This window comes from Coregonus clupeaformis, chromosome 8 (assembly GCF_020615455.1).
Source record: "Coregonus clupeaformis isolate EN_2021a chromosome 8, ASM2061545v1, whole genome shotgun sequence".
Taxonomy (NCBI): Eukaryota; Metazoa; Chordata; class Actinopteri; order Salmoniformes; family Salmonidae; genus Coregonus; species Coregonus clupeaformis.
Window position 1 is genome coordinate 60636581 of NC_059199.1, and position 23985 is coordinate 60660565.

Genomic DNA, 23985 nt, shown 5'->3' on the forward strand with positions numbered 1-23985 from the left:
CTGCGCTAACAGCCTGTATAAAAGCCCTCACCTTATTTCTTTTGAGGCTTGGGAAAGCTTTTTTCACTGTACTGTACCGTTTAGTCTTTTCGGTCATTGTCAGGATGTGCTCAATAACATTGAAACCTATGATGGGATGAGATAGGTGACAGCCTTTCATTACCAGCACTGGGATGATCAGTTCCTTCGTTTGGTCAGTTTCAGAGGCTAGCCGAAAAGTTGTTTCAATCCATCCCAGGTACGGCATTTCAGTCCCATTTGCTGCCGTCAATCTTAGATCATCAGGTGAGTCCAGAATTTCTGAAACATCCCTCAGCCTTGCGTTTGGGAGAGATTCCGCTTTCCATCGTTCATCAATGACCGATACCTGAGAGCCTGTGTCCCATAGAGCTTGGAGGTGGTGGCGATTCAGGTGACACTCAACAAGGCACTGTCTACCGACTAGCGAGGTGACCTTATGGGGGTGGCAACCTTGAGCTAGGGATGGTAAAGAGTGGGCATTTTCTTCTGTACAGGAAAGCTTTTCACAGGTAGAGTCAATTTTCAGGTGAGTGCATTTTTCCTTATGTTTAGTCCAATGTTGGTTTTGACATCCTTTGGAACAGTACAGTGTCTCTTTACATGATGAACATTGTTTCAGGTTCTCAAATGACTCTTCTCTGGCACAATTTGCACATTTCTGGGACTTTTTGGTAGCTACCGGTTAACACTTGTCCCTCAGCGGTAACCCTTCCCCGTTTAAAGGGGGCCTCTTTGGATGGTCTGACTCCCCGGATTTTACATCCAGCTTGAAAATGTTCCCCACTCCCACATCGGAAGCAGTGTGTGCAGCGTGCATCTGTTCTGGCCTGCTGGCAGACAAAACACCTCCTTGGAGCTTGAGCAGAGCGGTTGGTATACAGGTTAGGTGCATATTGATACTGCGCAGGGTCAGGTGCTTGGGGCTGACTGTAGTTGCTGTAATACTGCTGCTGGGAAACAGGTGGCTGGGGGTCCCTATCTGGCCTCCTAACTGGAAGTGGGGCATGGGCATAAGGCGATGACTGAAACATAGGCTGCTGTAATGTCTCCTTAATCTGAGCAATCTCTGCACTGAGACCTTTAGGGAAGCTACACCTGTCTTAAGTTCAGCCAACTCTGTTAATAGTTCTGCGGGTATCTTAGCTTTGGCTTCCTTCACAGGACACTTTGCAGATGGCGTATCTTCTAACTGGACTACACTTACAGTTGTAGCAGGCTGTGGGGCATTAAAACGCTTTTTGTTTCGTCTTTCTAACTCATTAGCACAAGCAATGTTAAGCTTCTCTAGCAAAACCTCATCTGATGTTTCGCTATCAAGCAGGAGAGGCTGCATGTCTATCCTGATACTGTCACTCTGGAGACCTGTAAGGACTGTGTGTAAACACATGCGCTGGACTAGAGCAGGGTCATACTTAAGCCCTGATTCTGACTCCTGGGACGCAAATAGTACTTTCTGCCTCAAATCTAAGACGCGCATCAGGAAGCTTTGAGGGGTCTCCTTGCTATGCTGTGCTTCTGAAGCTAGCTGTTTGTAAAGCTCTGTTGCACTCTTCTCTTGGAAGTGGGAACGCAGGATGCATCTAAGTGTGGGAAGAGTTAGCTGGGGTTTACCTTCCAAGTAGCTGCGTAGCTGTGAGCCTGGAGAAATAGCCCTGATTACTGCGTCTACTATTTCTACCTCAGGATAGCCTCTGTTAAGTCCATTCTCAATCTGATGGGCAAGGCTGGAAAAAGTCAGTTTATCTTTCTGGCCCGGTTCACCTATCTGACCAGAAATTTTTAACTCTTTGCGCCAGTATGAGCCGGGCTGTGCACTGGGTGAGAGCTGCATGCTCCTCTGAAGATGGGCAGGGGGTTGGGGCTGGCGCAGAGAATCACTGGCTTGGTCTGCAGTACTCTGCTCAGTTCCCACCCCTTGTTGTGGGGTTACAGTTCTCAGTCCCTCTATTCTGTGATGTGTTCTGGCTGTTTCAATATCATGGTCAGTTTGCCCTGTCTTGCTATCTATGCCACTGATCATCTCTGTCATTTTGTCTTTAAGTAGCAATAATTCCGACATGCCGCCATCTTCTAACTCTGCAACTTCCTCTCTTTCAAGGAACATCATAATGTGAGTCATCAATGATATGCGGGATTTGTCTTGAACAACTCTTCTCTGTTCGCCTGATATGTCAAGGAAATCACATACGTCTAGTAACTTGTCTTTAGTCAGGGTGTGCAATTCTCCTACTACCTCTTCCTGTAGTTCTTCCAAGGCGGTTGTCATGTTGACAGGACAGGAGGAACCTTTACTGTGCAGGAGTTGACTCTGAATTAGATGGTCCTTACTGTCTCTGATGGTCTCTCAACGGCCTCAGTTGACACGTACTTAACCACCAACTTCCAGCTCCCCCTCGAACAGCAACACTTCCCTCACTGCAGCCTGCCTGGGTTGTTATGTAGGGATTTAGCTGGCTCAGAATTCAGCGACCAGGATGTGGAAGCCGGACATCTGAGCAGCAATCTCAGCGGAGCCTCCAAAATGTTACACCCCTGAAAAAGGGGAGAAATAATCACGAACGTGACGCAGTTATGTTTCCTCACTGACAAATTTAGTGTAATGATTTTACAAAAATACCACATTTTACAGAACAACAGATCTACAGGAACCAGAGATTTGTAGGGTACAAAGCTTATTCAAGTCACAACAGCATAAACTGTAATTCACTAAAACATATACAAATGTTTCAATATAACTGTCAAACACAAAGTAGCTTTAGCTCAGTAACCCATAACTACATTTATCAACCATGTCAACAAAGTATTCGAAACACATTATACAAATAACCCCAAATATTATATTAACAACGCACATATTCATTCACAATTAGCATAAAATGGCAGCTACTCTCAGTACGAAGCTATCGCTGCAACCAAGCAGATTACAGTCACACACGCACCTAATAACTCTCTTCAACTTAACTCTAACTTCCTCAAGATGTTACTAACACATACCTTAAACTCTCTTCACAGGTTAGCAAGTTATTACATTCAAATTAACTCGTTTCATATCAATAACGTACCTGAAAAAAGGGGAGAAATAATCACGAACGTGACGCAGTTATGTTTCCTCACTGACAAATTTAGTGTAATGAGAAAAAAGACCGCGATTTCCCCAGGAAGTTGGGTGGAGACCAGAGCAATCGATCTCAGGCTCATAGATTAAGAGCATTTAGTAGATCACAGATGAACACTTTTACCCTTAAATTAGGCACCACAAAATAAAGTAGTCAATATAACATTTACACATTCCTCTTACAATATTAACCCTTTGACTCTTGACGGATTTTAAACACATTTATGCATTTTATCAATCTCTATGAACTAGTACTGGATGCATTCTCTTTTTAACCTTAGATATTTTAAGATCCTTACATACCATGAACTTACTAATACTTTTTTAGTGTATAACAGGCTATGAATATGTCCTTTAACCTGTCACATAACCACTTCCGGGAAAATTGGAAAACACTATACAAACAACACGAAGAGCTATCTATCCAAAACGGAGATGTATGGGTAAAACACTTCTCCAATCTTTTTGGCCCTATAACAAAGAACAGCAAAAAAATATACATGATCAAATGCAAATCTTAGAATCAACTATTAAAGACTACCAGAACCCACTGGATTCTCCAATTACATTGAATGAACTACAGGACAAAATACAAACCCTCCAACCCAAAAAGGCCTGTGGTGTTGATGGTATCCTCAATGAAATGATAAAATATACAGACCATAAATTCCAATTGGCTATACTTAAACTCTTTAACATCATCCTTAGCTCTGGCATCTTACCCAATATTTGGAACCAAGCACTGATCACCTCAATCCAAAACGGTGGAGACAAATTTGACCCCAATAACTACCGTGGGATATGCATCAACAGCAACCTTGGGAAAATCCTCTGCATTATCATTAACAGCAGGGTAGTTCATTTCCTCATTGAAAACAATGTACTGAGCAAATGTCAAATTGGCTTTTTACCAAATTACTGTACGACAGACCACGTATTCACCCTGCATGCCCTAATTGACAAACAAACAAACCAAAACAAAGGCAAAGTCTTCTTAGCTTTTGACTCAATTTGGCATGAGGTTCTGCTATACAAACTGATGGAAAGTGGGGTTGGGGGAAAAACATACGACATTATAAAATCCATGTACACAAACAACAAGTGTGCGGTTAAAATTGGCAAAAAACACACACATTTCTTTCCACAGGGCCGTGGGGTGAGACAGGGATGCAGTTTAAGCCCCACCCTCGTCAACATATATATCAACAAATTGGCGAGGGCACAAGAACATTCTGCAGCACCCGGCCTCACCCTACCAGAATCTGAAGTCAAATGTCTTCTGTTTGCTGATGATCTGGTGCTTCTGTCCCCAACCAATGAGGGCCTACAGCAGCACCTAGATCTTCTGCACAGATTCTGTCAGACCTGGGCCCTGACAGTAAATCTCAGTAAGACAAAAATAATGGTGTTCCAAAAAAGGTCCAGTTGCCAGGACCACAAATACAAATTCCATCTAGACACCGTTGCCCTAGAGCACACAAGAAACTATACATACCTCGGCCTAAACATCAGCGCCACAGGTAACTTCCACAAAGCTGTGAACGATCTGAGTGACAAGGCAAGAAGGGCCTTCTATGCCATTAAAAGGAACATAACATTCGACATACCAATTAGGATCTGGCTAAAAATACTTGAATCAGTTATAGAACCCATTGCCTTCTATGGTTGTGAGGTCTTGGGTCCACTCACCAACCAAGAATTCACAAAATGGGACAAACACCAAATTGAGACTCTGCATGCATAGTTTTGCATAAATATCCTCTGTGTACAACAAAAACACCAAATAATGCATGCAGAGCAGAATTAGGCAGATACCCGCTAATCAAAATCCAGAAAAGAGCTTTTAAATTCTATAACCACTTAAAAGGAAGCGATTCCCAAACCTTCCATAACAAAGCCATCACCTACAGAGAGATGAACTTGGAGAAGAGTCTCTGTCACGGTCGTTGATGAACGGGTCAGACCAAGGCGCAGCGTGAAATGCATACATGTTTGTTGAACTGAATAAACATACAAAAACAACAAACGGCAACGAAACGTGACGTCGGAAGGCTATACACTAACAAGCCCAAACTCACCGAACACAAACAAGATCCCACAACACAGGCAGGAAAACTGGCTGCCTAAGTATGATCCCCAATCAGAGACAACGAGCAACAGCTGCCTCTGATTGGGAATCACACCCGGCCAACCATAGAAATAGACACATGGAATACCACACATAGAAAAGCACAACAAGGAATATACACACCCTGACTCAACATATAAGTGTCCCCTGAGTCAGGGCGTGACAGTCTCCTAAGTAAGCTGATCCTGGGGCTCTGTTCACAAACACAAACAGACCCCACAGAGCCCCAGAACAACAACAACAACACAATTAGACCCAACCAAATCATGAGGAAAAAAAAGAGAATTACTTGACACATTGGAAAGAATTAACAAAAAAACAGAGCAAACTAAAATGCTATTTGGCCCTAAACAGAGAGTACACAGTGGCAGAATACCTGACCACTGTGACTGACCCAAACATAAGGAAAGCTTTGACTATGTATAGACTCAGTGAGCATAGCCTTGCTATTGAGAAAGGTAGGCAGACCTGGCTCTCAAGAGAAGACAGGCTATGTGCACACTGCCCACAAAATGAGGTGGAAACTGAGCTGCACTTCCTAACCTCCTGCCAAATGTATGACCATATTAGAGACACATATTTCCCTCAGATTACAGAGATCCACAAAGAATTCAAAAACAAACCCAATTTTGATAAAACTCCCTTATCTACTGGGTGAAAACCAACAGTGTGCAATCACAGCAGCAGGATTTGTGACCTGTTACCACAAGAAAAGGGCAACCAGTGAAGAACAAACACCATTGTAAATACATCCCGTATTTATGTTTATTTATTTTCCCATTTGTACTTTAACTATTTGCACATTGTTACAACACTGTATATCTTTTGGAACTTCTGAGTATAATGTTTACTGTTAATATTTATAGTTTATTTCACTTTGTTTACTATCTACTTCACTTGCTTTGGCAATGTTAACATACGTTTCCCATGCCAATAAAGCATTTAAATTGAAATTGAAATTAAATTGAGAGTGAGAGTGAGAGTGAGAGTGAGAGTGAGAGAGAGAGAGAGAGAGAGAGAGAGAGAGAGAGAGAGAGAGTGAGAGAGAGAGTGAGAGTGTGTGAGAGAGAGAGAGAGAGAGAGAGAGAGAGAGAGAGAGAGAGAGAGAGAGTGTGAGGGGTAATAACAACTTTTCATATAAATGTTGAGATCATCTTTCTGTCCATCCATCATAAGGTCTATCAGTAAAACTTGGCTGTCTCTATACTGTCTTGGCTGGCTGCCTCTATACTGTCTTGGCTGGCTGCCTCTATACTGTCTTGGCTGGCTGCCTCTATACTGTCTTGGCTGGCTGCCTCTATACTGTCTTGGCTGGCTGCCTCTATACTGTCTTGGCTGGCTGCCTCTAAACTGTCTTGGCTGGCTGCCTCTATACTGTCTTGGCTGGCTGCCTCTATACTGTCTTGGCTGGCTGCCTCTATACTGTCTTGGCTGGCTGCCTCTATACTGTCTTGGCTGGCTCTATTCTCCCGTAGCGTCCTTCCTCCTCTTGTCTTCTAACAAGAAGTAAAGGAGAGGATGAGGCATTTTCAGTTTTCCAAGGGAGAAAGAGACATACAAAAAACCCACACAGAAAACACAAAACTCATATTGGTTTATAATGGTATTCATAGATGGTGGTCAATGTGCGTTTTGCGCTCATGCACCCATGTGTGTGTGTGTTTTTGTGTTTGGGTGTGTGTGTTTTGTTTGTGTTTTTGTGTGTGTGTGTTTTTGTGTGTGTGTGTGTTTGTGTGTGCGTGTGTTTGTGCATGTGTCTGTGTACTAAAGTACATGTTAGTGAGAGTGTCAGTGTGTGTTTTGTGTTATCTCTTACCTAACACTTATCAAACAGGAGATTTGTGTTTCTATATAAAGATTTAGGATCTTAGTTTGATCACCATGTTGTTGCAGGACATTTCCTGTACAGCAGGAAATGCAAAGTTGTAGTGTATTCAAGGTTTAAAAAGGCTCCTAAAGTTTGTAATTTCCACCTTAAAATGTCAGACCTGATTTTCCCCTAATGAAAAATGTATCAACCCCTACAAAAATGTCCACGAATCATAATAATCCACACAATATGTCACATGACCTGTTGCTGCAGGATTCTTTTCCTGCTGTGAGAAACTGGTCAAATGAAGATCCTACATCTGTGTAGTCCCCTCTAACCTTCAACCTCTACCCTCCACTATCCCACAAATCCCTGCGACCCCACAGCCTGATGAAACAGACCAATCCCATGGTTTTTGTCCCAAATAGCGCACTACTTTTGATCAAAAGAAGTGCACCATATAGGTAAGGGGGTGTGATTTGGGACAAAGCCCTGGTATTTGGGAAGTAATCCTGGGTAGACAGATTTGCTGGGCAGCGGGTGAGGCGGGCAGAGTGGCACACAAATGTTGTGTCCTAAATGGTATCCTATTCCCTTTATAGTGCACTACTTTAGACCAGGGCCCTTAGGGGGCCCCATAGGGCTCTGGTCAAAAGTGGTGCACTACATAGGGAATAGGGTGCCATTTGGGAGGCAAGTAAAGCCGTCCTGTTTGGCAGTGCCATGTCAGAGACAGATTAGTAACAGTACAGAACGGTGCTGACAGGGATTGCCAGATTTGCCACAGCCTTAAGCAGTCACACACACACACACATGCACACACACACACACACACACACACACACACACACACACACACACACACACACACATGGAATGGTGATTGTAGCAGTGCAGCCATGAATAGTCATGCTGTTCATGTGAACATAAAGAAAGACAGAGGGATGCATGGGCGTGTGATGAGCTGAGAATAGATTACATTTGACTCTGACCCTCTCAGGAAATGGCGGATTCTCACACAAACACACACACACACACACACTCATTGAAATGTAAACAAATAGAAAAATCCTAGGCTCTCAATTAAATTCTCCCCAAGAGAACTCTAGTTCAATCCATTCCATCCGCTGATACGTGAGGGGAATCACACGCACACACACACACACACATCCGTTGAATACGTGAGCTCCATGTGAAATCCATGACGGTTGTCATGGAACCCACATAGCAACCAGCTACACATGTACGCTACTACCTCTGGTTGGCTTTTGAAAAGCGATGGGGGAGAGAGGGGAGTGGGGGAAAGTGAGGGATGGAGAAAGAGGGGGTGAGAGAGAGAGGAGGTGGGTGAAAGAGGGGGTGGGAGAGAGAAAGCTTTGTCTATGTACACATTCAGTGAGCATAGCCTTGCTATTAAGAAAGGCAGCCGTAGGCAGACCTGGCTCTCAAGAGAAGACAGGCTATGTGCACACTGCCCACAAAATGAGGTGGAAACTGAGCTGCACTTCCTAACCTCCTGACAAATGTATGATCATATTAGAGACACATATTTCCCTCAGATTACACAGACCCACAAAGAACTGGAAAACAAATCCAATTTTGATAAACTCCCATATCTATTGGGTGAAATACCACAGTGTGCCATCACAGCAGCAAGATGTGACATGTTGCCACAAGAAAAGGGCAACCAGTGAAGAACAAACACCATTGTAAATACAACCCATATTTATGTATATTTATTTCTCCCATTTGTATTTAAACTATTTGTATATATACATAATATGACATTTTAAATGTCTTTATTCTTTTGGAACTTCTGCATATAATGTTTACTGTTAATATTTATAGTTTATTTCACTTTTGTTTACTATCTACTTCACTTGCTTTGGCAATGTTAACATACGTTTCCCATGCCAATAAAGCCCTTAAATTGAAATGAAGTTGAATTGAGAGGGGTGGGAGAGAGAGAGGTGGGAAAGGGAATGAAATAGAGATCAGGAAGGGGCAAGGGGGTGAGCATAACAGACTACTACAGATTAAGAGATGGAGTCAATCAAATGAGAGGGAGGAGAGGACAGGGAGGAGAGGACAGAGGGAGGAGAGGACAGAGAGAGGAGAGGACAGAGAGAGGAGAGGACAGAGAGAGGAGAGGATAGAGAGAGGAGAGGACAGAGGGAGGAGAGGACAGAGAGAGGAGAGGACAGAGAGAGGAGAGGACAGAGAGAGGAGAGGACAGAGAGAGGAGAGGACAGAGGGAAGAGAGGACAGAGAGAGGAGAGGACAGAGAGAGGAGAGGACAGAGAGAGCAGAGGACAGAGGGAAGAGAGGACAGAGGGAGGAGAGGACAGAGGGAGGAGAGGACAGAGAGAGGAGAGGACAGAGAGAGGAGAGGACAGAGTGAGGGGAGGACAGAGATAGCAGAGGACAGAGAGAGGAGAGGACAGAGCGAGGGGAGGACAGAGATAGCAGAGGACAGAGAGAGGAGAGGACAGAGCGAGGGGAGGACAGAGATAGCAGAGGACAGAGAGAGGAGAGGACAGAGCGAGGGGAGGACAGAGATAGCAGAGGACAGAGAGAGGAGAGGATAGAGCGAGGGGAGGACAGAGATAGCAGAGGACAGAGAGAGGAGAGGACAGAGCGAGGGGAGGACAGAGATAGCAGAGGACAGAGAGAGGAGAGGACAGAGCGAGGGGAGGACAGAGATAGCAGAGGACAGAGAGAGGAGAGGACAGAGCGAGGGGAGGACAGAGAGAGGAGAGGACAGAGAGAGGAGAGGACAGAGAGAGCAGAGGACAGAGGGAAGAGAGGACAGAGGGAGGAGAGGACAGAGGGAGGAGAGGACAGAGAGAGGAGAGGACAGAGAGAGGAGAGGACAGAGTGAGGGGAGGACAGAGATAGCAGAGGACAGAGAGAGGAGAGGACAGAGCGAGGGGAGGACAGAGATAGCAGAGGACAGAGAGAGGAGAGGACAGAGCGAGGGGAGGACAGAGATAGCAGAGGACAGAGAGAGGAGAGGACAGAGCGAGGGGAGGACAGAGATAGCAGAGGACAGAGAGAGGAGAGGATAGAGCGAGGGGAGGACAGAGATAGCAGAGGACAGAGAGAGGAGAGGACAGAGCGAGGGGAGGACAGAGATAGCAGAGGACAGAGAGAGGAGAGGACAGAGCGAGGGGAGGACAGAGATAGCAGAGGACAGAGAGAGGAGAGGATAGAGCGAGGGAGGACAGAGATAGCAGAGGACAGAGAGAGGAGAGGACAGAGCGAGGGGAGGACAGAGATAGCAGAGGACAGAGAAAGGAGAGGACAGAGCGAGGGGAGGACAGAGATAGCAGAGGACAGAGAGAGGAGAGGACTGTCTCTCTCTCTCTCTCTCTCTCTCTCTCCTTACTCTTACTCGCATCAACCACAAAGCAGAGAGAGAAAGAGAGAGAAGGAGAGAAAGAGAGAGAAGGAGAGAGAGAGAGAGAGAGAGAGAGAGAGAGAGAGAGAGAGAGAGAGAGAGAGAGAGAGAGAGAGAGAGAGAGAGAGAGAGAGAGAGAGAGAGAGAGAGAGAGAGAGAGAGAGAGAGAGAGAGAGAGAGAGAGAGAGAGCGAGAGAGAGAGAGAGAGAGAGAAAGAGTGAGAGAGAGAAAGGAAGAGAGAGAGAGAGAGAGAGAGAGAGAGAGAGAGAGAGAGAGAGAGAGAGAGAGAGAGAGAGAGAGAGAGAGAGAGAGAGAGAGAGAGAGAGAGAGAGAGAAGAGAGAGAGAGAGAGAGAGAGAGAGAGAGAGAGAGAGAGAGAGAGAGAGAGAGAGAGAGAGAGAGAGAGAGAGAGAGAGAGAGAGAGAGAGAGAGAGAGAGAGAGAGAGAGAGAGGAGAGAGAGAGAGAGAGAGAGAGAGAGAGAGAGAGAGAGAGAGAGAGAGAGAGAGAGAAAGAAAGAGTGAGAGAGAGAGAGAGAGAGAGAAAGAGTGAGAGAGAGAGAGAGAAAGGAAGCGAGAGAGAGAGAGAGAGAGAGAGAGAGAGAGAGAGAGAGAGAGAGAGAGAGAGAGAGAGAGAGAGAGAGAGACAGTACTGTACTGGGAGAGGTGTGTGGGGGTTGGAGGGAGAGAGGGAGGGAGGGAGAAGGTGTATGTCAGAGGAAGAGAGGTGTGAGACGTTAGAAAAGGGGGGATTAGAGATAGAGGAGAGTGAAATATAGCGGTGAGGGAGAGGGAAGAGAGGGAGAAATAGACAGAAAAACATATTTTGTGTGTATGCGTGTTTGTGTGTGTGTGTGTGTACTGTGTGTGCGTGCCTGCCTGCGCGCGTGTGTGTGTGTGTGTGCATACGCCCATGTGTGCATACATGTGAATGTGTGTTGGTTTGGTTATTTCCAGACTGATTAATCAGTAATGACAGACATTACTCTGAGGGTTAGGGACATTTATAACATGGAGCTCTATGCTCTTACTAAGACACACATGACTTACACAGAAGACACAGAAAGAGAATGCATTTCTATTTAAAGGGTGTGAGTGGGTGATGCAACTTGATGAAAGTGTGAGAGCACTCTGGAACAGAGAAAATATGTGAATTTAGCCAATAAGCAAATAGCAATCTACGTCATTGTGATGTCATCAGAAGAACACATGAGTTTCTTCCTTGTTTCAGAGGAGTTTATATTCCATCACTAACCCTTCTAGCTAAATGGAAGACTACATTCCAGAATGTTTCCGAGGAATTTAGATTCCATCATTCACCCTTCTAGCTAAATGGAAGACTACATTCCAGAATGTTTCAGAGGAATTTAGATTCCATCACTAACCCTTCTGGCTAAATGGAAGACTACATTCCAGAATGTTTCAGAGGAATTAACATTCCATCATTTACCCTTCTGGCTAAATGGAAGATTCTACACTGGCAGTCCCCATAGGATAACTTTTCTTGGTTCCTGGGAGAATCCTTTTTGGTTCCACGTAGAACCCTTTTGGGTTATATGTAGAGCCCTATGTGGAAAATAATCAAAAGGGTTCTACCTGGAACCAAAAGGGTTATACCTAGAATCAAAAAAGGTTCTACCTGGAACCAAAAGTGTTCTACCTAGAACCAAAAGGGTTCTACCTAGAACCAAAAAGGGTTCTTCAAAGGATTCTCCTACAGGGACAGCCATAGGACCATTTTAGGTTCTAAATAGCAGCTGTTTTTCCTTAGTGTAGAACAGTGTCTCTCAACCTGCGGTCATGTGTCTCCTGTGAAAGCTCTCTCACATCCTCTCTCTCCCTAGAGACTCTTTCTCTCTCTCTCTCTCTCTCTCTCTCTCTCTCTCTCTCTCTCTCTCTCTCTCTCTCTCTCTCTCTCTCTCTCTCTCTCTCTCTCTCTCTCGCTCTCTCTCTCTCTCTCTCTCTCTCTCTCTCTCTCTCTCTCTCTCTCTCTCTCTCTCTCTCTCTCTCTCTCTCTCTCTCTCTCTCTCTCTCTCTCTCTCTCTGTGTGTCACTTTCCCTTCCTGTGGGATACTCAGTGGGAAGGGTTAGGGGTGAGGGGTGAGAAGTCACTCTATCGCTGCCAAAACATGAGAATGCCGGGGTCCCCTCAAATACTCCCTCAAAATATTTGTCAATCTCTCTTTCTCTCTCTTTCTGTCTCTCAATTCAAATTCAATTCAAGGGATGTCTCTCTCTCCCTCTCATCCATTTATACAAATTATCTTTCTTCCTCTACCCCAATTAAAGGCATATACACAGGCTTACAGCGATTTCTTCTATAACCTCCACATGGCCCTCATTAACATGCATGCGCAGATCGCACACTTCACACACACACACACACACCTCATTCCCTCCTCTCCTGGGTGTTAATCTCTTGGTTGATTTACAATCGTCTGGAGACAACAGCATCATTAACGGACATTAGCACTTCTCTGTTATCACTCCCCCACTGTGTGTGTGGATATTTTTTTACAGAAACAGTGACAGTCTATCTCAGTATGACACAGTGTATTATAGGGGGGTGTAAATGGTTGTTCCCTAAGGACACCCTATTCCCTTTATAGTGCACTACTTTAGACCTGGGCCAATAGAGGGTGGCGTCTTTCTCACAGCAGCAAACATAGAAATATAATCTAGATTCTATATCTATGGTTGCAACAAAGGCAGATTCTATAGCGACAACATATTGGGTAGATTCTATATCTATGGTTGCAACAAATAGCAGATTCTATAGCGACAACATATTGGGTAGATTCTATATCTAAGGTTGCAAAAATAGCAGATTCTATAGTGAACCTATATTGGGTGGACCGCAACCAACATCCTTGGGAATTACAGTTATATGGATGTTGACCATGTTAAGGTGGTCTTGATTAGTCTCTGTGCTATCCTGGTGCTGTTAAGGTGGTCTTGATTAGTCTCTGTGCTATCCTGGCGCCCTGGGCTATTTTCCAAGCCCATCCAGTGTGTTTACTATTTGACCTACTTGAGGATGTCATTCCCTTGGTTAGGGTTACTGACCTTCCAAGCCTGGAATGTTTAGGAAATAATTGGAAATTAGCTCCATGTGGTTGTCTTGGGATTGTGTGTGTGTGTGTGTGTGTGTGTGTGTGTGTGTGTGTGTGTGTGTGTGTGTGTGTGTGTGTGTGTGTTTTGTAATATCTGTGTAAAGCCTGTGGATGGACAGCGCTGATCATATGAAGTCCTATAGAGCTCTGGTCTAAAGTAGTTCACAGTGCAGGGAATAGGGTTCCACTTGGGAGGCAGCTTCAGAGAGGTGAAAACACACCTATGTCAACAACCTTTATGGCATAGACACCTACAGATGTAGCATCTTCATTTGAGCCAGTTTGCTACAGCACGGAAAAGAATCCTGCAGCAACAGGAACTGGGGATTAATTATTATATGGATTATAATTAATGGACATTTTTGTAGGGAAAATCAAGTATAAAATGTCAAAGTGGAAATTACAAACTTCAGAAGCCGTTTTAAACCTCAACTACACTACAAGTTTTACATTTCCTGCATTCTCCTGCAACAAGGTGATCAAATTAAGATCCTACATCTGTATCGTCTCTGATATCTGAGACAGAGGCCACACCTGGACTAAACAGGGACAATAAAAACAGAGAAAACGTGGTTAAAATGTCAAAAGATGGAAGCAGAGATAGGGAGGGAGTGAGAGAGGTAGAGATAGGGAGGGAGTGAGAGAGGTAGAGATAGGGAGGGAGTGAGAGAGGTAGAGATAGGGAGGGAGTGAGAGAGGTAGAGATAGGGAGGAGTAGAGAGGTAGAGATAGGGAGGGAGTGAGAGAGGTAGAGATAGGGAGGGAGTGAGAGAGGTAGAGATAGGGAGGGAGTGAGAGAGGTAGAGATAGGGAGGGAGTGAGAGAGGTAGAGATAGGGAGGGAGTGAGAGAGGTAGAGATAGGGAGGGAGTGAGAGAGGTAGAGATAGGGAGGGAGTGAGAGAGGTAGAGATAGGGAGGGAGTGAGAGAGGTAGAGATAGGGAGGGAGTGAGAGAGGTAGAGATAGGGAGGGAGTGAGAGAGGTAGAGATAGGGAGGGAGTGAGAGAGGTAGAGATAGGGAGGGAGTGAGAGAGGTAGAGATAGGGAGGGAGTGAGAGAGGTAGAGATAGGGAGGGAGTGAGAGAGGTAGAGATAGGGGAAATGGCAACATTTTATTCTCCAGCACCCTTTTCCAAACCTCCCCCCCAAAAAATCTCTCTCTCTCTTTCCTGGACTGGACAGCGTGGACAGACGCACACACATGGTGACCTCAGCCACATTGTCCCTCTAATCCTGATCAACCATGTCTAGACCACTCATTACTGTATAATCTCTGAAGGAGGGAAGAGAGAGGAGAGGAGAGGAGAGGAGAGGAGAGGAGAGGAGAGGAGAGGAGAGGAGAGGAGAGGAGAGGAGAGGAGAGGAGAGGAGAGGAGAGGAGAGGAGAGGAGAGGAGAGGAGAGGAGAGGAGAGGAGAGGAGAGGAGAGGAGAGGAGAGACAGGTTAGGGACTATAGTCACAGAGTAACAGACCAGCTATAGGAAACATGATGACAGCGGTCTCATTAAGGCTTAGTTAGACACTGGGTGAATCTCAGTGGGCTTAGTTAGACACTGGGTGAATCTCAGTGGGCTTAGTTAGACACTGGGTGAATCTCAGTGGGCTTAGTTAGACACTGGGTGAATCTCAGTGGGCTTAGTTAGACACTGGGTGAATCTCAATGGGCTTAGTTAGACACTGGGTGAATCTCAATGGGCTTAGTTAGCCACTGGGTGAATCTCAATGGGCTTAGTTAGAGACTGGGTGAATCTCAGTGGGCTAAGTTAGACACTGGGTGAATCTCAATGGGCTTAGTTAGACACTGGGTGAATCTCAGTGGGCTTAGTTAGACACTGGGTGAATCTCAGTTGGCTTAGTTAGACACTGGGTGAATCTCAATCGGCTTAGTTAGCCACTGGGTGAATCTCAATGGGCTTAGTTAGAGACTGGGTGAATCTCAGTGGGCTTAGTTAGACACTGGGTGAATCTCAGTGGGCTTAGTTAGACACTGGGTGAATCTCAGTGGGCTTAGTTAGACGCTGGGTGTATCTCAATGGGCTTAGTTAGAGACTGGGTGAATCTCAGTGGGCTTAGTTAGAGACTGGGTGAATCTCAGTGGGCTTAGTTAGACACTGGGTGAATCTCAGTGGGCTTAGTTAGACACTGGGTGAATCTCAGTGGGCTTAGTTAGACACTGGGTGAATCTCAGTGGGCTTAGTTAGACACTGGGTGAATCTCAGTGGGCTTAGTTAGACACTGGGTGAATCTCAGTGGGCTTAGTTAGACACTGGGTGAATCTCAGTGGGCTTAGTTAGACACTGGGTGAATCTCAGTGGGCTTAGTTAGACACTGGGTGAATCTCAGTGGGCTTAGTTAGACACTGGGTGAATCTCAATGGGCTTAGTTAGACACTAGGTGAATCTCAGTGGGCTTAGTTAGACACTGGGTGAATCTCAATGGGCTTAGTTAGACACTGGGTGAATCTCCATGGGCTTAGTTAGACACTGGGTGAATCTCAGTGGGCTTAGTTAGACACTGGGTGAATCTCAGTGGGCTTAGTTAGACACTGGGTGAATCTCAATCGGCTTAGTTAGACACTGGGTGAATCTCAATGGGCTTAGTTAGAGACTGGGTGAATCTCAGTGGGCTTAGTTAGACACTGGGTGAATCTCAATGGGCTTAGTTAGACACTGGGTGAATCTCAGTGGGCTTAGTTAGACACTGGGTGAATCTCAGTGGGCTTAGTTAGACACTGGGTGAATCTCATTGGGCTTAGTTAGAGACTGGGTGAATCTCAGTGGGCTTAGTTAGACACTGGGTGAATCTCAGTGGGCTCAGTTAGACACTGGGTGAATCTCAGTGGGCTTAGTTAGACACTGGGTGAATATCAGTGGGCTTAGTTAGACACTGGGTGAATCTCAATGGGCTTAGTTAGAAACTGGGTGAATCTCAATGGGCTTAGTTAGACACTGGGTGAATCTCAATGGGCTTAGTTAGACACTGGGTGAATCTCAGTGGGCTTAGTTAGACACTGGGTGAATCTCAGTGGGCTAAGTTAGACACTGGGTGAATCTCAATCGGCTTAGTTAGCCACTGGGTGAATCTCAATGGGCTTAGTTAGAGACTGGGTGAATCTCAGTGGGCTTAGTTAGAGACTGGGTGAATCTCAGTGGGCTTAGTTAGACACTGGGTGAATCTCAGTGGGCTTAGTTAGACGCTGAGTGTATCTCAATGGGCTTAGTTAGACACTGGGTGAATCTCAGTGGGCTTAGTTAGACACTGGGTGAATCTCAGTGGGCTTAGTTAGACACTGGGTGAATCTCATTGGGCTTAGTTAGAGACTGGGTGAATCTCAGTGGGCTTAGTTAGACACTGGGTGAATCTCAGTGGGCTTAGTTAGACACTGGGTGAATCTCAGTGGGCTTAGTTAGACACTGGGTGAATCTCAGTGGGCTTAGTTAGATACTGGGTGAATCTCAATGGGCTTAGTTAGACACTGGGTGAATCTCAATGGGCTTAGTTAGACACTGGGTGAATCTCAATGGGCTTAGTTAGACGCTGGGTGAATCTCAATGGGCTTAGTTAGAGACTGGGTGAATCTCAGTGGGCTTAGTTAGACACTGTTTGAATCTCAATGGGCTTAGTTAGACACTGGGTGAATCTCAGTGGGCTTAGTTAGACACTGGGTGAATCTCAACTGTATTTCCTTGATTCCTTGCGTCGTCTATCCTCACCTCCTTCTCACCACACATTGGAAGAAAGGATCCAAGGAGGATGCAAGAAATCAAGGACAGACTATTGAGATTCACCCGTTGCTTCAAAAATAGATACCATATACAGTAAAGTGAATATATACAGTATAATTGAATGTGTTGTTGGTAAGTGGGTGTTACACATTAGTTTTAGATTAGTTTGAGATTTCTCCACATGACACGACTCACAGGAAATGCACCAGTGCGCTCTCTTCCTGTGCTATAGGTCTGGGTGAGACTGTGCCTCAGTTTATATATCTTTAGTCTCTCTCGTAGACTCAGGGCACTTGGCATACTGTGATAAGAGACTGATGTAGTACATTTGTCATGTAAACAAACTGAGAATTGAATATAGACTTAGACTTTCAGTAACTGTGTAGAGATGGAAGCTCATTTCTCCTCAATTGCCTAATTCAGCTGCAGAACTTAATTAAATACATTGATTGACTACCTGTTTATTTATTGGTCAATCAAGTCGTCTGGTTTACGTCGGAGGTGCAATTGGCCGTCTGTTCTGTATACAGTGTCCTAGTTGGTCATCTGGTCTGTATACAGTGTCGTAACTGGTCATCTGGTTTGTATCTGGTGTGTTAATTGGTTGTCTGGTCTGTGTGTCAGGTGTTTACACACTGAGCCCCAGGGGGGAGGGGTCTACAGTATCTCTTAAGCTGTCAATCACTCTGGCTTCTGGCCCACCCACAGACACACTGCTTCTTGTCAATAATAGACCATCAGTTTAGCAGCCATGTTGTTAAATGATGAAGTATGTAAAAAATAAACAAATGTATTGATGTGTTTGCAGCTGGCTAGGTAACATCACTACTGTGTATAGGAGTATTAACCAAGTAAGCCACACACAAAAAAAAAAATTCTCATAATTATATAGTACTTCTTATAAAGGTGTAGCCAACAATCACTTACTTTGTAATATTTCTTACATTTGTCACAACTGCTTGAAATCAAATGGTACACTGGGCCTAAATCCAGACAGGAAAAAGTAAAAACTCACTCTCTGTCGGAAAGAGAACAATGTTTATGGTTGTGTGGTGAAAACGGGCCTGAATGCTAACCATCAAAGGTTACAATATAGCTGTATCGTTAATATCATTAGCATTCTCCTCACTGTCCCAGGCTAAACAATCGTTACCTTCCAAATGGCACCCTTTTCCCTATATTTTACATTTACATTTTAGTCATTTAGCAGACGCTCTTATCCAGAGCGACTTACAGTTAGTGAGTGCATACATTTTCATACTGGCCCCCCGTGGGTATCGAACCCACAACCCTGGCGTTGCAAGCGCCATGCTCTACCTATATATAGTACACTACTTGGTCAAAAGTAGTGCACTATATAGGGAAAATGGTGCCATTTGGGACGTAGCTCTTGTTAAACCTGGGACAATGAGGAGAATGCTAACTATGCTAACTATGCAGCTATATTATATTTATGGTAAGGGTGCCATTTGGGACGCTAAACAATTATCAGAGACACGCCAATGAATGTAAATGGGATCTTCATGGAGACAGGCAGCCAGTCATACAGAGACAGAGACAGAGACAGAGACAGAGACAGAGACAGAGACAGAGACAGAGACAGAGACAGAGACAGAGACAGAGACAGAGACAAAGACAGAGACAAAGACAAAGACAAAGACAAAGACAAAGACAAAGACACAGACACAGACACAGACACAGACACAGACACAGACAGAGACAGAGACAGAGACAGAGACACAGACAGAGACAGAGACAGAGACAGAGACAGAGACACAGACAGAGACAGAGACAGAGACAGAGACAATGACAAAGACAAAGACACAGACACAGACACAGACATGACAGAGACAGAGACACAGACAGACAGACAGAGACACAGACAGAGACAGAGACAGAGATAGAGACAGAGACAGAGACACAGACACAGACACAGACACAAAGACACAGACAGAGACACAGACAGAGAGACCCAGCGTGCGACAGAGCTGCAGGAGTTGTGACCCGTTTTTGTTGGTTATGTTGTCGTAATTGTGTAATGGGGGGGCATATTGGGGAGGGAATGTTGTCACCTCTAGGTGTTTGTCCCTTGTGTGCTGAGTGAAAGGTTTACATTTGAGTCATTTAACAGACACTCTTATCCAGAGTGACTTACAGTTAGTGCTTTCATCTTAAGATAGCTAGGTGGGACACCCATATATCACAGTCACAGTAAGTACACTTTTCCTCAATAAAGTAGCTATCAGCAAAGTCAATGCTAGTAGGGGGGAAAAGTCAAGTGGGAGTGTTAGTTTACGAAAGGCTTTTTTTTACGGGGGAGGGGGAGTCGGGGTGAGGAGGTGGTGCGAGGGGGAGTGCTGTGTGATTTTTTTAAAAGATACTCTTTGAAGAGGTAGGGTTTCAGATGTTTTCGGAAGATGGGCAAGGACTCTGCTCTCCTAGCTTCAGGGGGAAGCTGGTTCCACCATTGGGGTGCCGGGACAGAGAAGAGCTTGGACTGGGCTGAGCGGGAGCTGCCCTCCCGTAGGGGTGGGACGGCCAAGAGACCAGAGGTGGCCTAACAAAGTGTTCGGGTTGGGGTGTAGGGTTTGACCATTGTCTCTGGACTGTCTATGAGGAGCTTATTTTTGTACTCTTTCCGTGCAGTGTTATTTTAAATATCCAAGGGGTACTGTGAAGACCTCTGTACAGGGGGAAGTCATGTAAAAAAAAAAAAAAAAAAACTGTTTTAATGCAAGCCAGCACCTGTTTTTAATCAGGAAATTGAAGGGGTTTGGGGTCAGCCAGGATGTTCTGGAGAGGGTGGAGACCATCCTCACGTTCAGTATGACAGTCTGGTGTGGTAATCTGAGCTGGTGGAGACCATCCTCACGTTCAGTATGACAGTCTGGTGTGGTAATCTGAGCTGGTGGAGACCATCCTCACGTTCAGTATGACAGTCTGGTGTGGTAATCTGAGCTGGTGGAGACCATCCTCACGTTCAGTATGACCGTCTGGTGTGGTAATCTGAGCTGATGGAGACCATCCTCACGTTCAGTATGACAGTCTGGTGTGGTAATCTGAGCTGGTGGAGACCATCCTCACGTTCAGTATGACAGTGTGGTGTGGTAATCTGAGCTGGTGGAGACCATCCTCACGTTCAGTATGACAGTCTGGTGTGGTAATCTGAGCTGGTGGAGACCATCCTCACGTTCAGTATGACAGTCTGGTGTGGTAATCTGAGCTGGTGGAGACCATCCTCACGTTCAGTATGACAGTCTGGTGTGGTAATCTGAGCTGGTGGAGACCATCCCTCACGTTCAGTATGACAGTGTGGTGTGGTAATCTGAGCTGGTGGAGACCATCCTCACGTTCAGTATGACCGTCTGGTGTGGTAATCTGAGCTGGTGGAGACCATCCTCACGTTCAGTATGACCGTCTGGTGTGGTAATCTGAGCTGATGGAGACCATCCTCACGTTCAGTATGACAGTCTGGTGTGGTAATCTGAGCTGGTGGAGACCATCCTCACGCTCAGTATGACCGTCTGGTGTGGTAATCTGAGCTGATGGAGACCATCCTCACGTTCAGTATGACAGTCTGGTGTGGTAATCTGAGCTGGTGGAGACCATCCTCACGTTCAGTATGACCGTCTGGTGTGGTAATCTGAGCTGATGGAGACCATCCTCACGTTCAGTATGACAGTCTGGTGTGGTAAACTGAGCTGGTGGAGACCATCCTCACGTTCAGTATGACAGTCTGGTGTGGTAATCTGAGCTGGTGGAGACCATCCTCACGTTCAGTATGACAGTCTGGTGTGGTAATCTGAGCTGGTGGAGACCATCCTCACGTTCAGTATGACAGTCTGGTGTGGTAATCTGAGCTGGTGGAGACCATCCTCACGTTCAGTATAACAGTCTGGTGTGGTAATCTGAGCTGGTGGAGACCATCCTCACGTTCAGTATGACAGTGTGGTGTGGTAATCTGAGCTGGTGGAGACCATCCTCACGTTCAGTATGACAGTCTGGTGTGGTAATCTGAGCTGGTGGAGACCATCCTCACGTTCAGTATGACAGTCTGGTGTGGTAATCTGAGCTGGTGGAGACCATCCTCACGTTCAGTATGACAGTCTGGTGTGGTAATCTGATCTGGTGGAGACCATCCTCACGTTCAGTATGACAGTCTGGTGTGGTAATCTGAGCTGGTGGAGACCATCCTCACGTTCAGTATGACAGTCTGGTATGGTAATCTGAGCTGGTGGAGACCATCCTCACGTTCAGTATGACAGTCTGGTGTGGTAATCTGAGCTGGTGGAGACCATCCTCACGTTCAGTATGACAGTCTGGTGTGGTAATCTGAGCTGGTGGAGACCATCCTCACGTTCAGTATAACAGTCTGGTGTGGTAATCTTGTTTTTAGTTTATGCAGTATGATGGACTGACTGGTTTAAATGTGTATGATGTGAGAATGTATGTGTATGTGATCATTTTAATGGAAGGTGATGCCAAAGAAAAATGTCCATCCTGGGTGGACCATAAAGTTTTATTCTATTCTATTCTATTCAGTCTTTATAAAGTAAAATATCTAGAGATTACTGTAATCAATTTTTCTTCTTGGCTTTAGAAGTAGCTTCAGACTAAACATTACTCACTCAGTTCCAGGTTGGATGGTATTTTCAGACTGAACATTACTCACTCAGTTCCAGGTTGGATGGTATTTTCAGGTATTTTCACGTTTCTGTTGTGCTTCTTTTGCTGGTTGTTGTTTTGCTGAATGATGATACACATTATTCCACAGGTGGGTCATGTGTGTGTGTGTGTGTGTGTGTGTGTGTGGTATAGGTATAAATCCTCCTACTTCTACTCCATGGTAAAGTTCAAAAGGTGTTCTGTCACTTTCTGTCCCCCTCACCTTTCTGTCCTCACTCTCACAGGATGTGACATCGGCTAAGTGCTAAGTGGTGTCACACACTATCCTGTCAACCCTTGGGCAGGAAGGACAGGTGGAGGAGGAGAGGGAGGAGGGAGGGAGGAGGGAGGGAGGGGGGAGGGAGGGGGGAAGGGGAGAGCGAGAGCGACAAACATGTTGATTTTGTGTTTAGTGGAGATCTTCTGTGTAGAAAGTGACGCAGAAGGGCAAAAAAGAAAAGGAGAGAGGAAAGGAGAGAGGAAAGGAGAGAGGAAAGGAGAGAGAGGAAAGGAGAGAGAGGAAAGGAGAGAGAGGGGGAGAGAGAGGGGAGAGAGAGGAAAGGAGAGAGAGGAAAGGAGAGAGAGGGGCAGAGAGAGGAAAGGAGAGAGAGGAAAGGAGAGAGAGGAAAGGAGAGAGGGGGGGAGAGAGAGGAAAGGAGAGAGAGGAAAGGAGAAGGGGAAATGAGAGAGAGGGGGAGAGAGAGGAAAGGAGAGAGAGGAAAGGAGAGAGAGGGGGAGAGAGGAAAGGAGAGAGAGGAAAGGAGAGAGAGGAAGAAGAGAGAGGGGGAGAGAGGAAAGGAGAGAGAGGAAAGGGAGAGAGGAAAGAGAGAGAGAGGGGGAGAGAGGAAAGGAGAGAGAGGAAAGGAGAGAGAGGAAAGGAGAGAGGGGGAGAGAGGAAAGGAGAGAGAGGAAAGGAGAGAGAGGAAAGGAGAGAGGAAAGGAGAGAGAGGGGGAGAGAGAGGAAAGGAGAGAGAGGAAAGGAGAGAGAGGAAAGGAGAGAGGAAAGGAGAGAGAGGAAAGGAGAGAGAGGAAGAGAGAGGAAAGGAGAGAGAGGGGGAGAGAGGAAAGGAGAGAGAGGAAGGAGAGAGAGAGGAGAGGAGAGAGAGAGGAGAGAGGAAAGGAGAGAGAGGAAAGGAGAGAGAGGCTAGATGAGGAGAGGAAAGGAGAGAGGAGGGGGAGAGAGAGGAAAAGGGAGAGAGAAGGGAAAGGAGAGAGAGGTGGGAGAGAGAGGAAAGAGAGAGAGGAAAGGAGAGAGAGGGGGAGAGAGAGGAAAGGAGAGAGGAGGAAAGGAGAGAGAGGGGAGAGAGATGGAAAGGAGAGAGAGGAAAGGAAAGAGAGAGAGGGGAGAGAGGGAAAGGAGAGAGAGAGGAAGGAAGAGAGGAGAGGAGAGAGGGAGGGAGAGAGAGAGGAAAGGAGAGAGAGGAAAGGAGAGAGGAAATGAGAGAGAGGGGGAGAGAGAGAGGAAAGGGAGAGAGAGGAAAGGGAGAGAGGGGAGAGAGAGGAAAGGAGAGAGAAGGAGAGAGAGAGAGGAGGAGAGAGGAGAGAGAGAGGGAGAGAGAGGAGAGGAGAAAGAGAGAGAGGGGGGAGAGAGAGGAAAAGGGAGAGGGGAGAGAGAGGAAAGGAGAGAGAGGAAAGGAGAGAGAGAAAGGAGAGAGGGAGAGAGGAAAAGAGAGGAGAAAGGAGAGAGAGGAAAGGAGAGGAGGAAAGGAGAGAGAGAGGGGAGAGAGAGGAAAAAGGAGAGAGAGGGAAAGGAGAGAGAGGAAAGGAGAGAGGAAAGGAGAGAGAGGAAAGGAGAGAGAGAGAAGAGAGAGAGGAAAGGAGAGAGAGGGGAGAGAGGAAAGGAGAGAGAGGGAAAAGGAGAGAGAGGAAAAAGTGAGAGAGAGGGGGAGGAAAGGAGAGAGAGGAAAGGAGAGAGAGGAAAGGAGAGAGGAAAGGAGAGAGAGGGGGAGAGAGAGGAAAGGAGAGAGAGGAAAGGAGAGAGGAAGGGGGAGAGAGAGGAAAGGAGAGAGAGG

The 23985-nt window shown here is 45.9% G+C and overlaps 1 protein-coding gene across 1 annotated transcript in view; it reads left to right on the forward strand.

The window, feature by feature from the left end:
* Window positions 1-22235, forward strand: part of LOC123491486 (DNA-directed RNA polymerase II subunit RPB1-like) — a 163982-nt gene extending 141747 nt beyond the window's left edge. The window contains exon 3 of the mRNA XM_045222296.1: window positions 22219-22235. Coding sequence (XP_045078231.1) covers window positions 22219-22235 — 17 coding nt within the window. The remainder of the gene's footprint in view (window positions 1-22218) is intronic.
* The last annotated feature ends 1750 nt before the right edge of the window (window positions 22236-23985 follow it).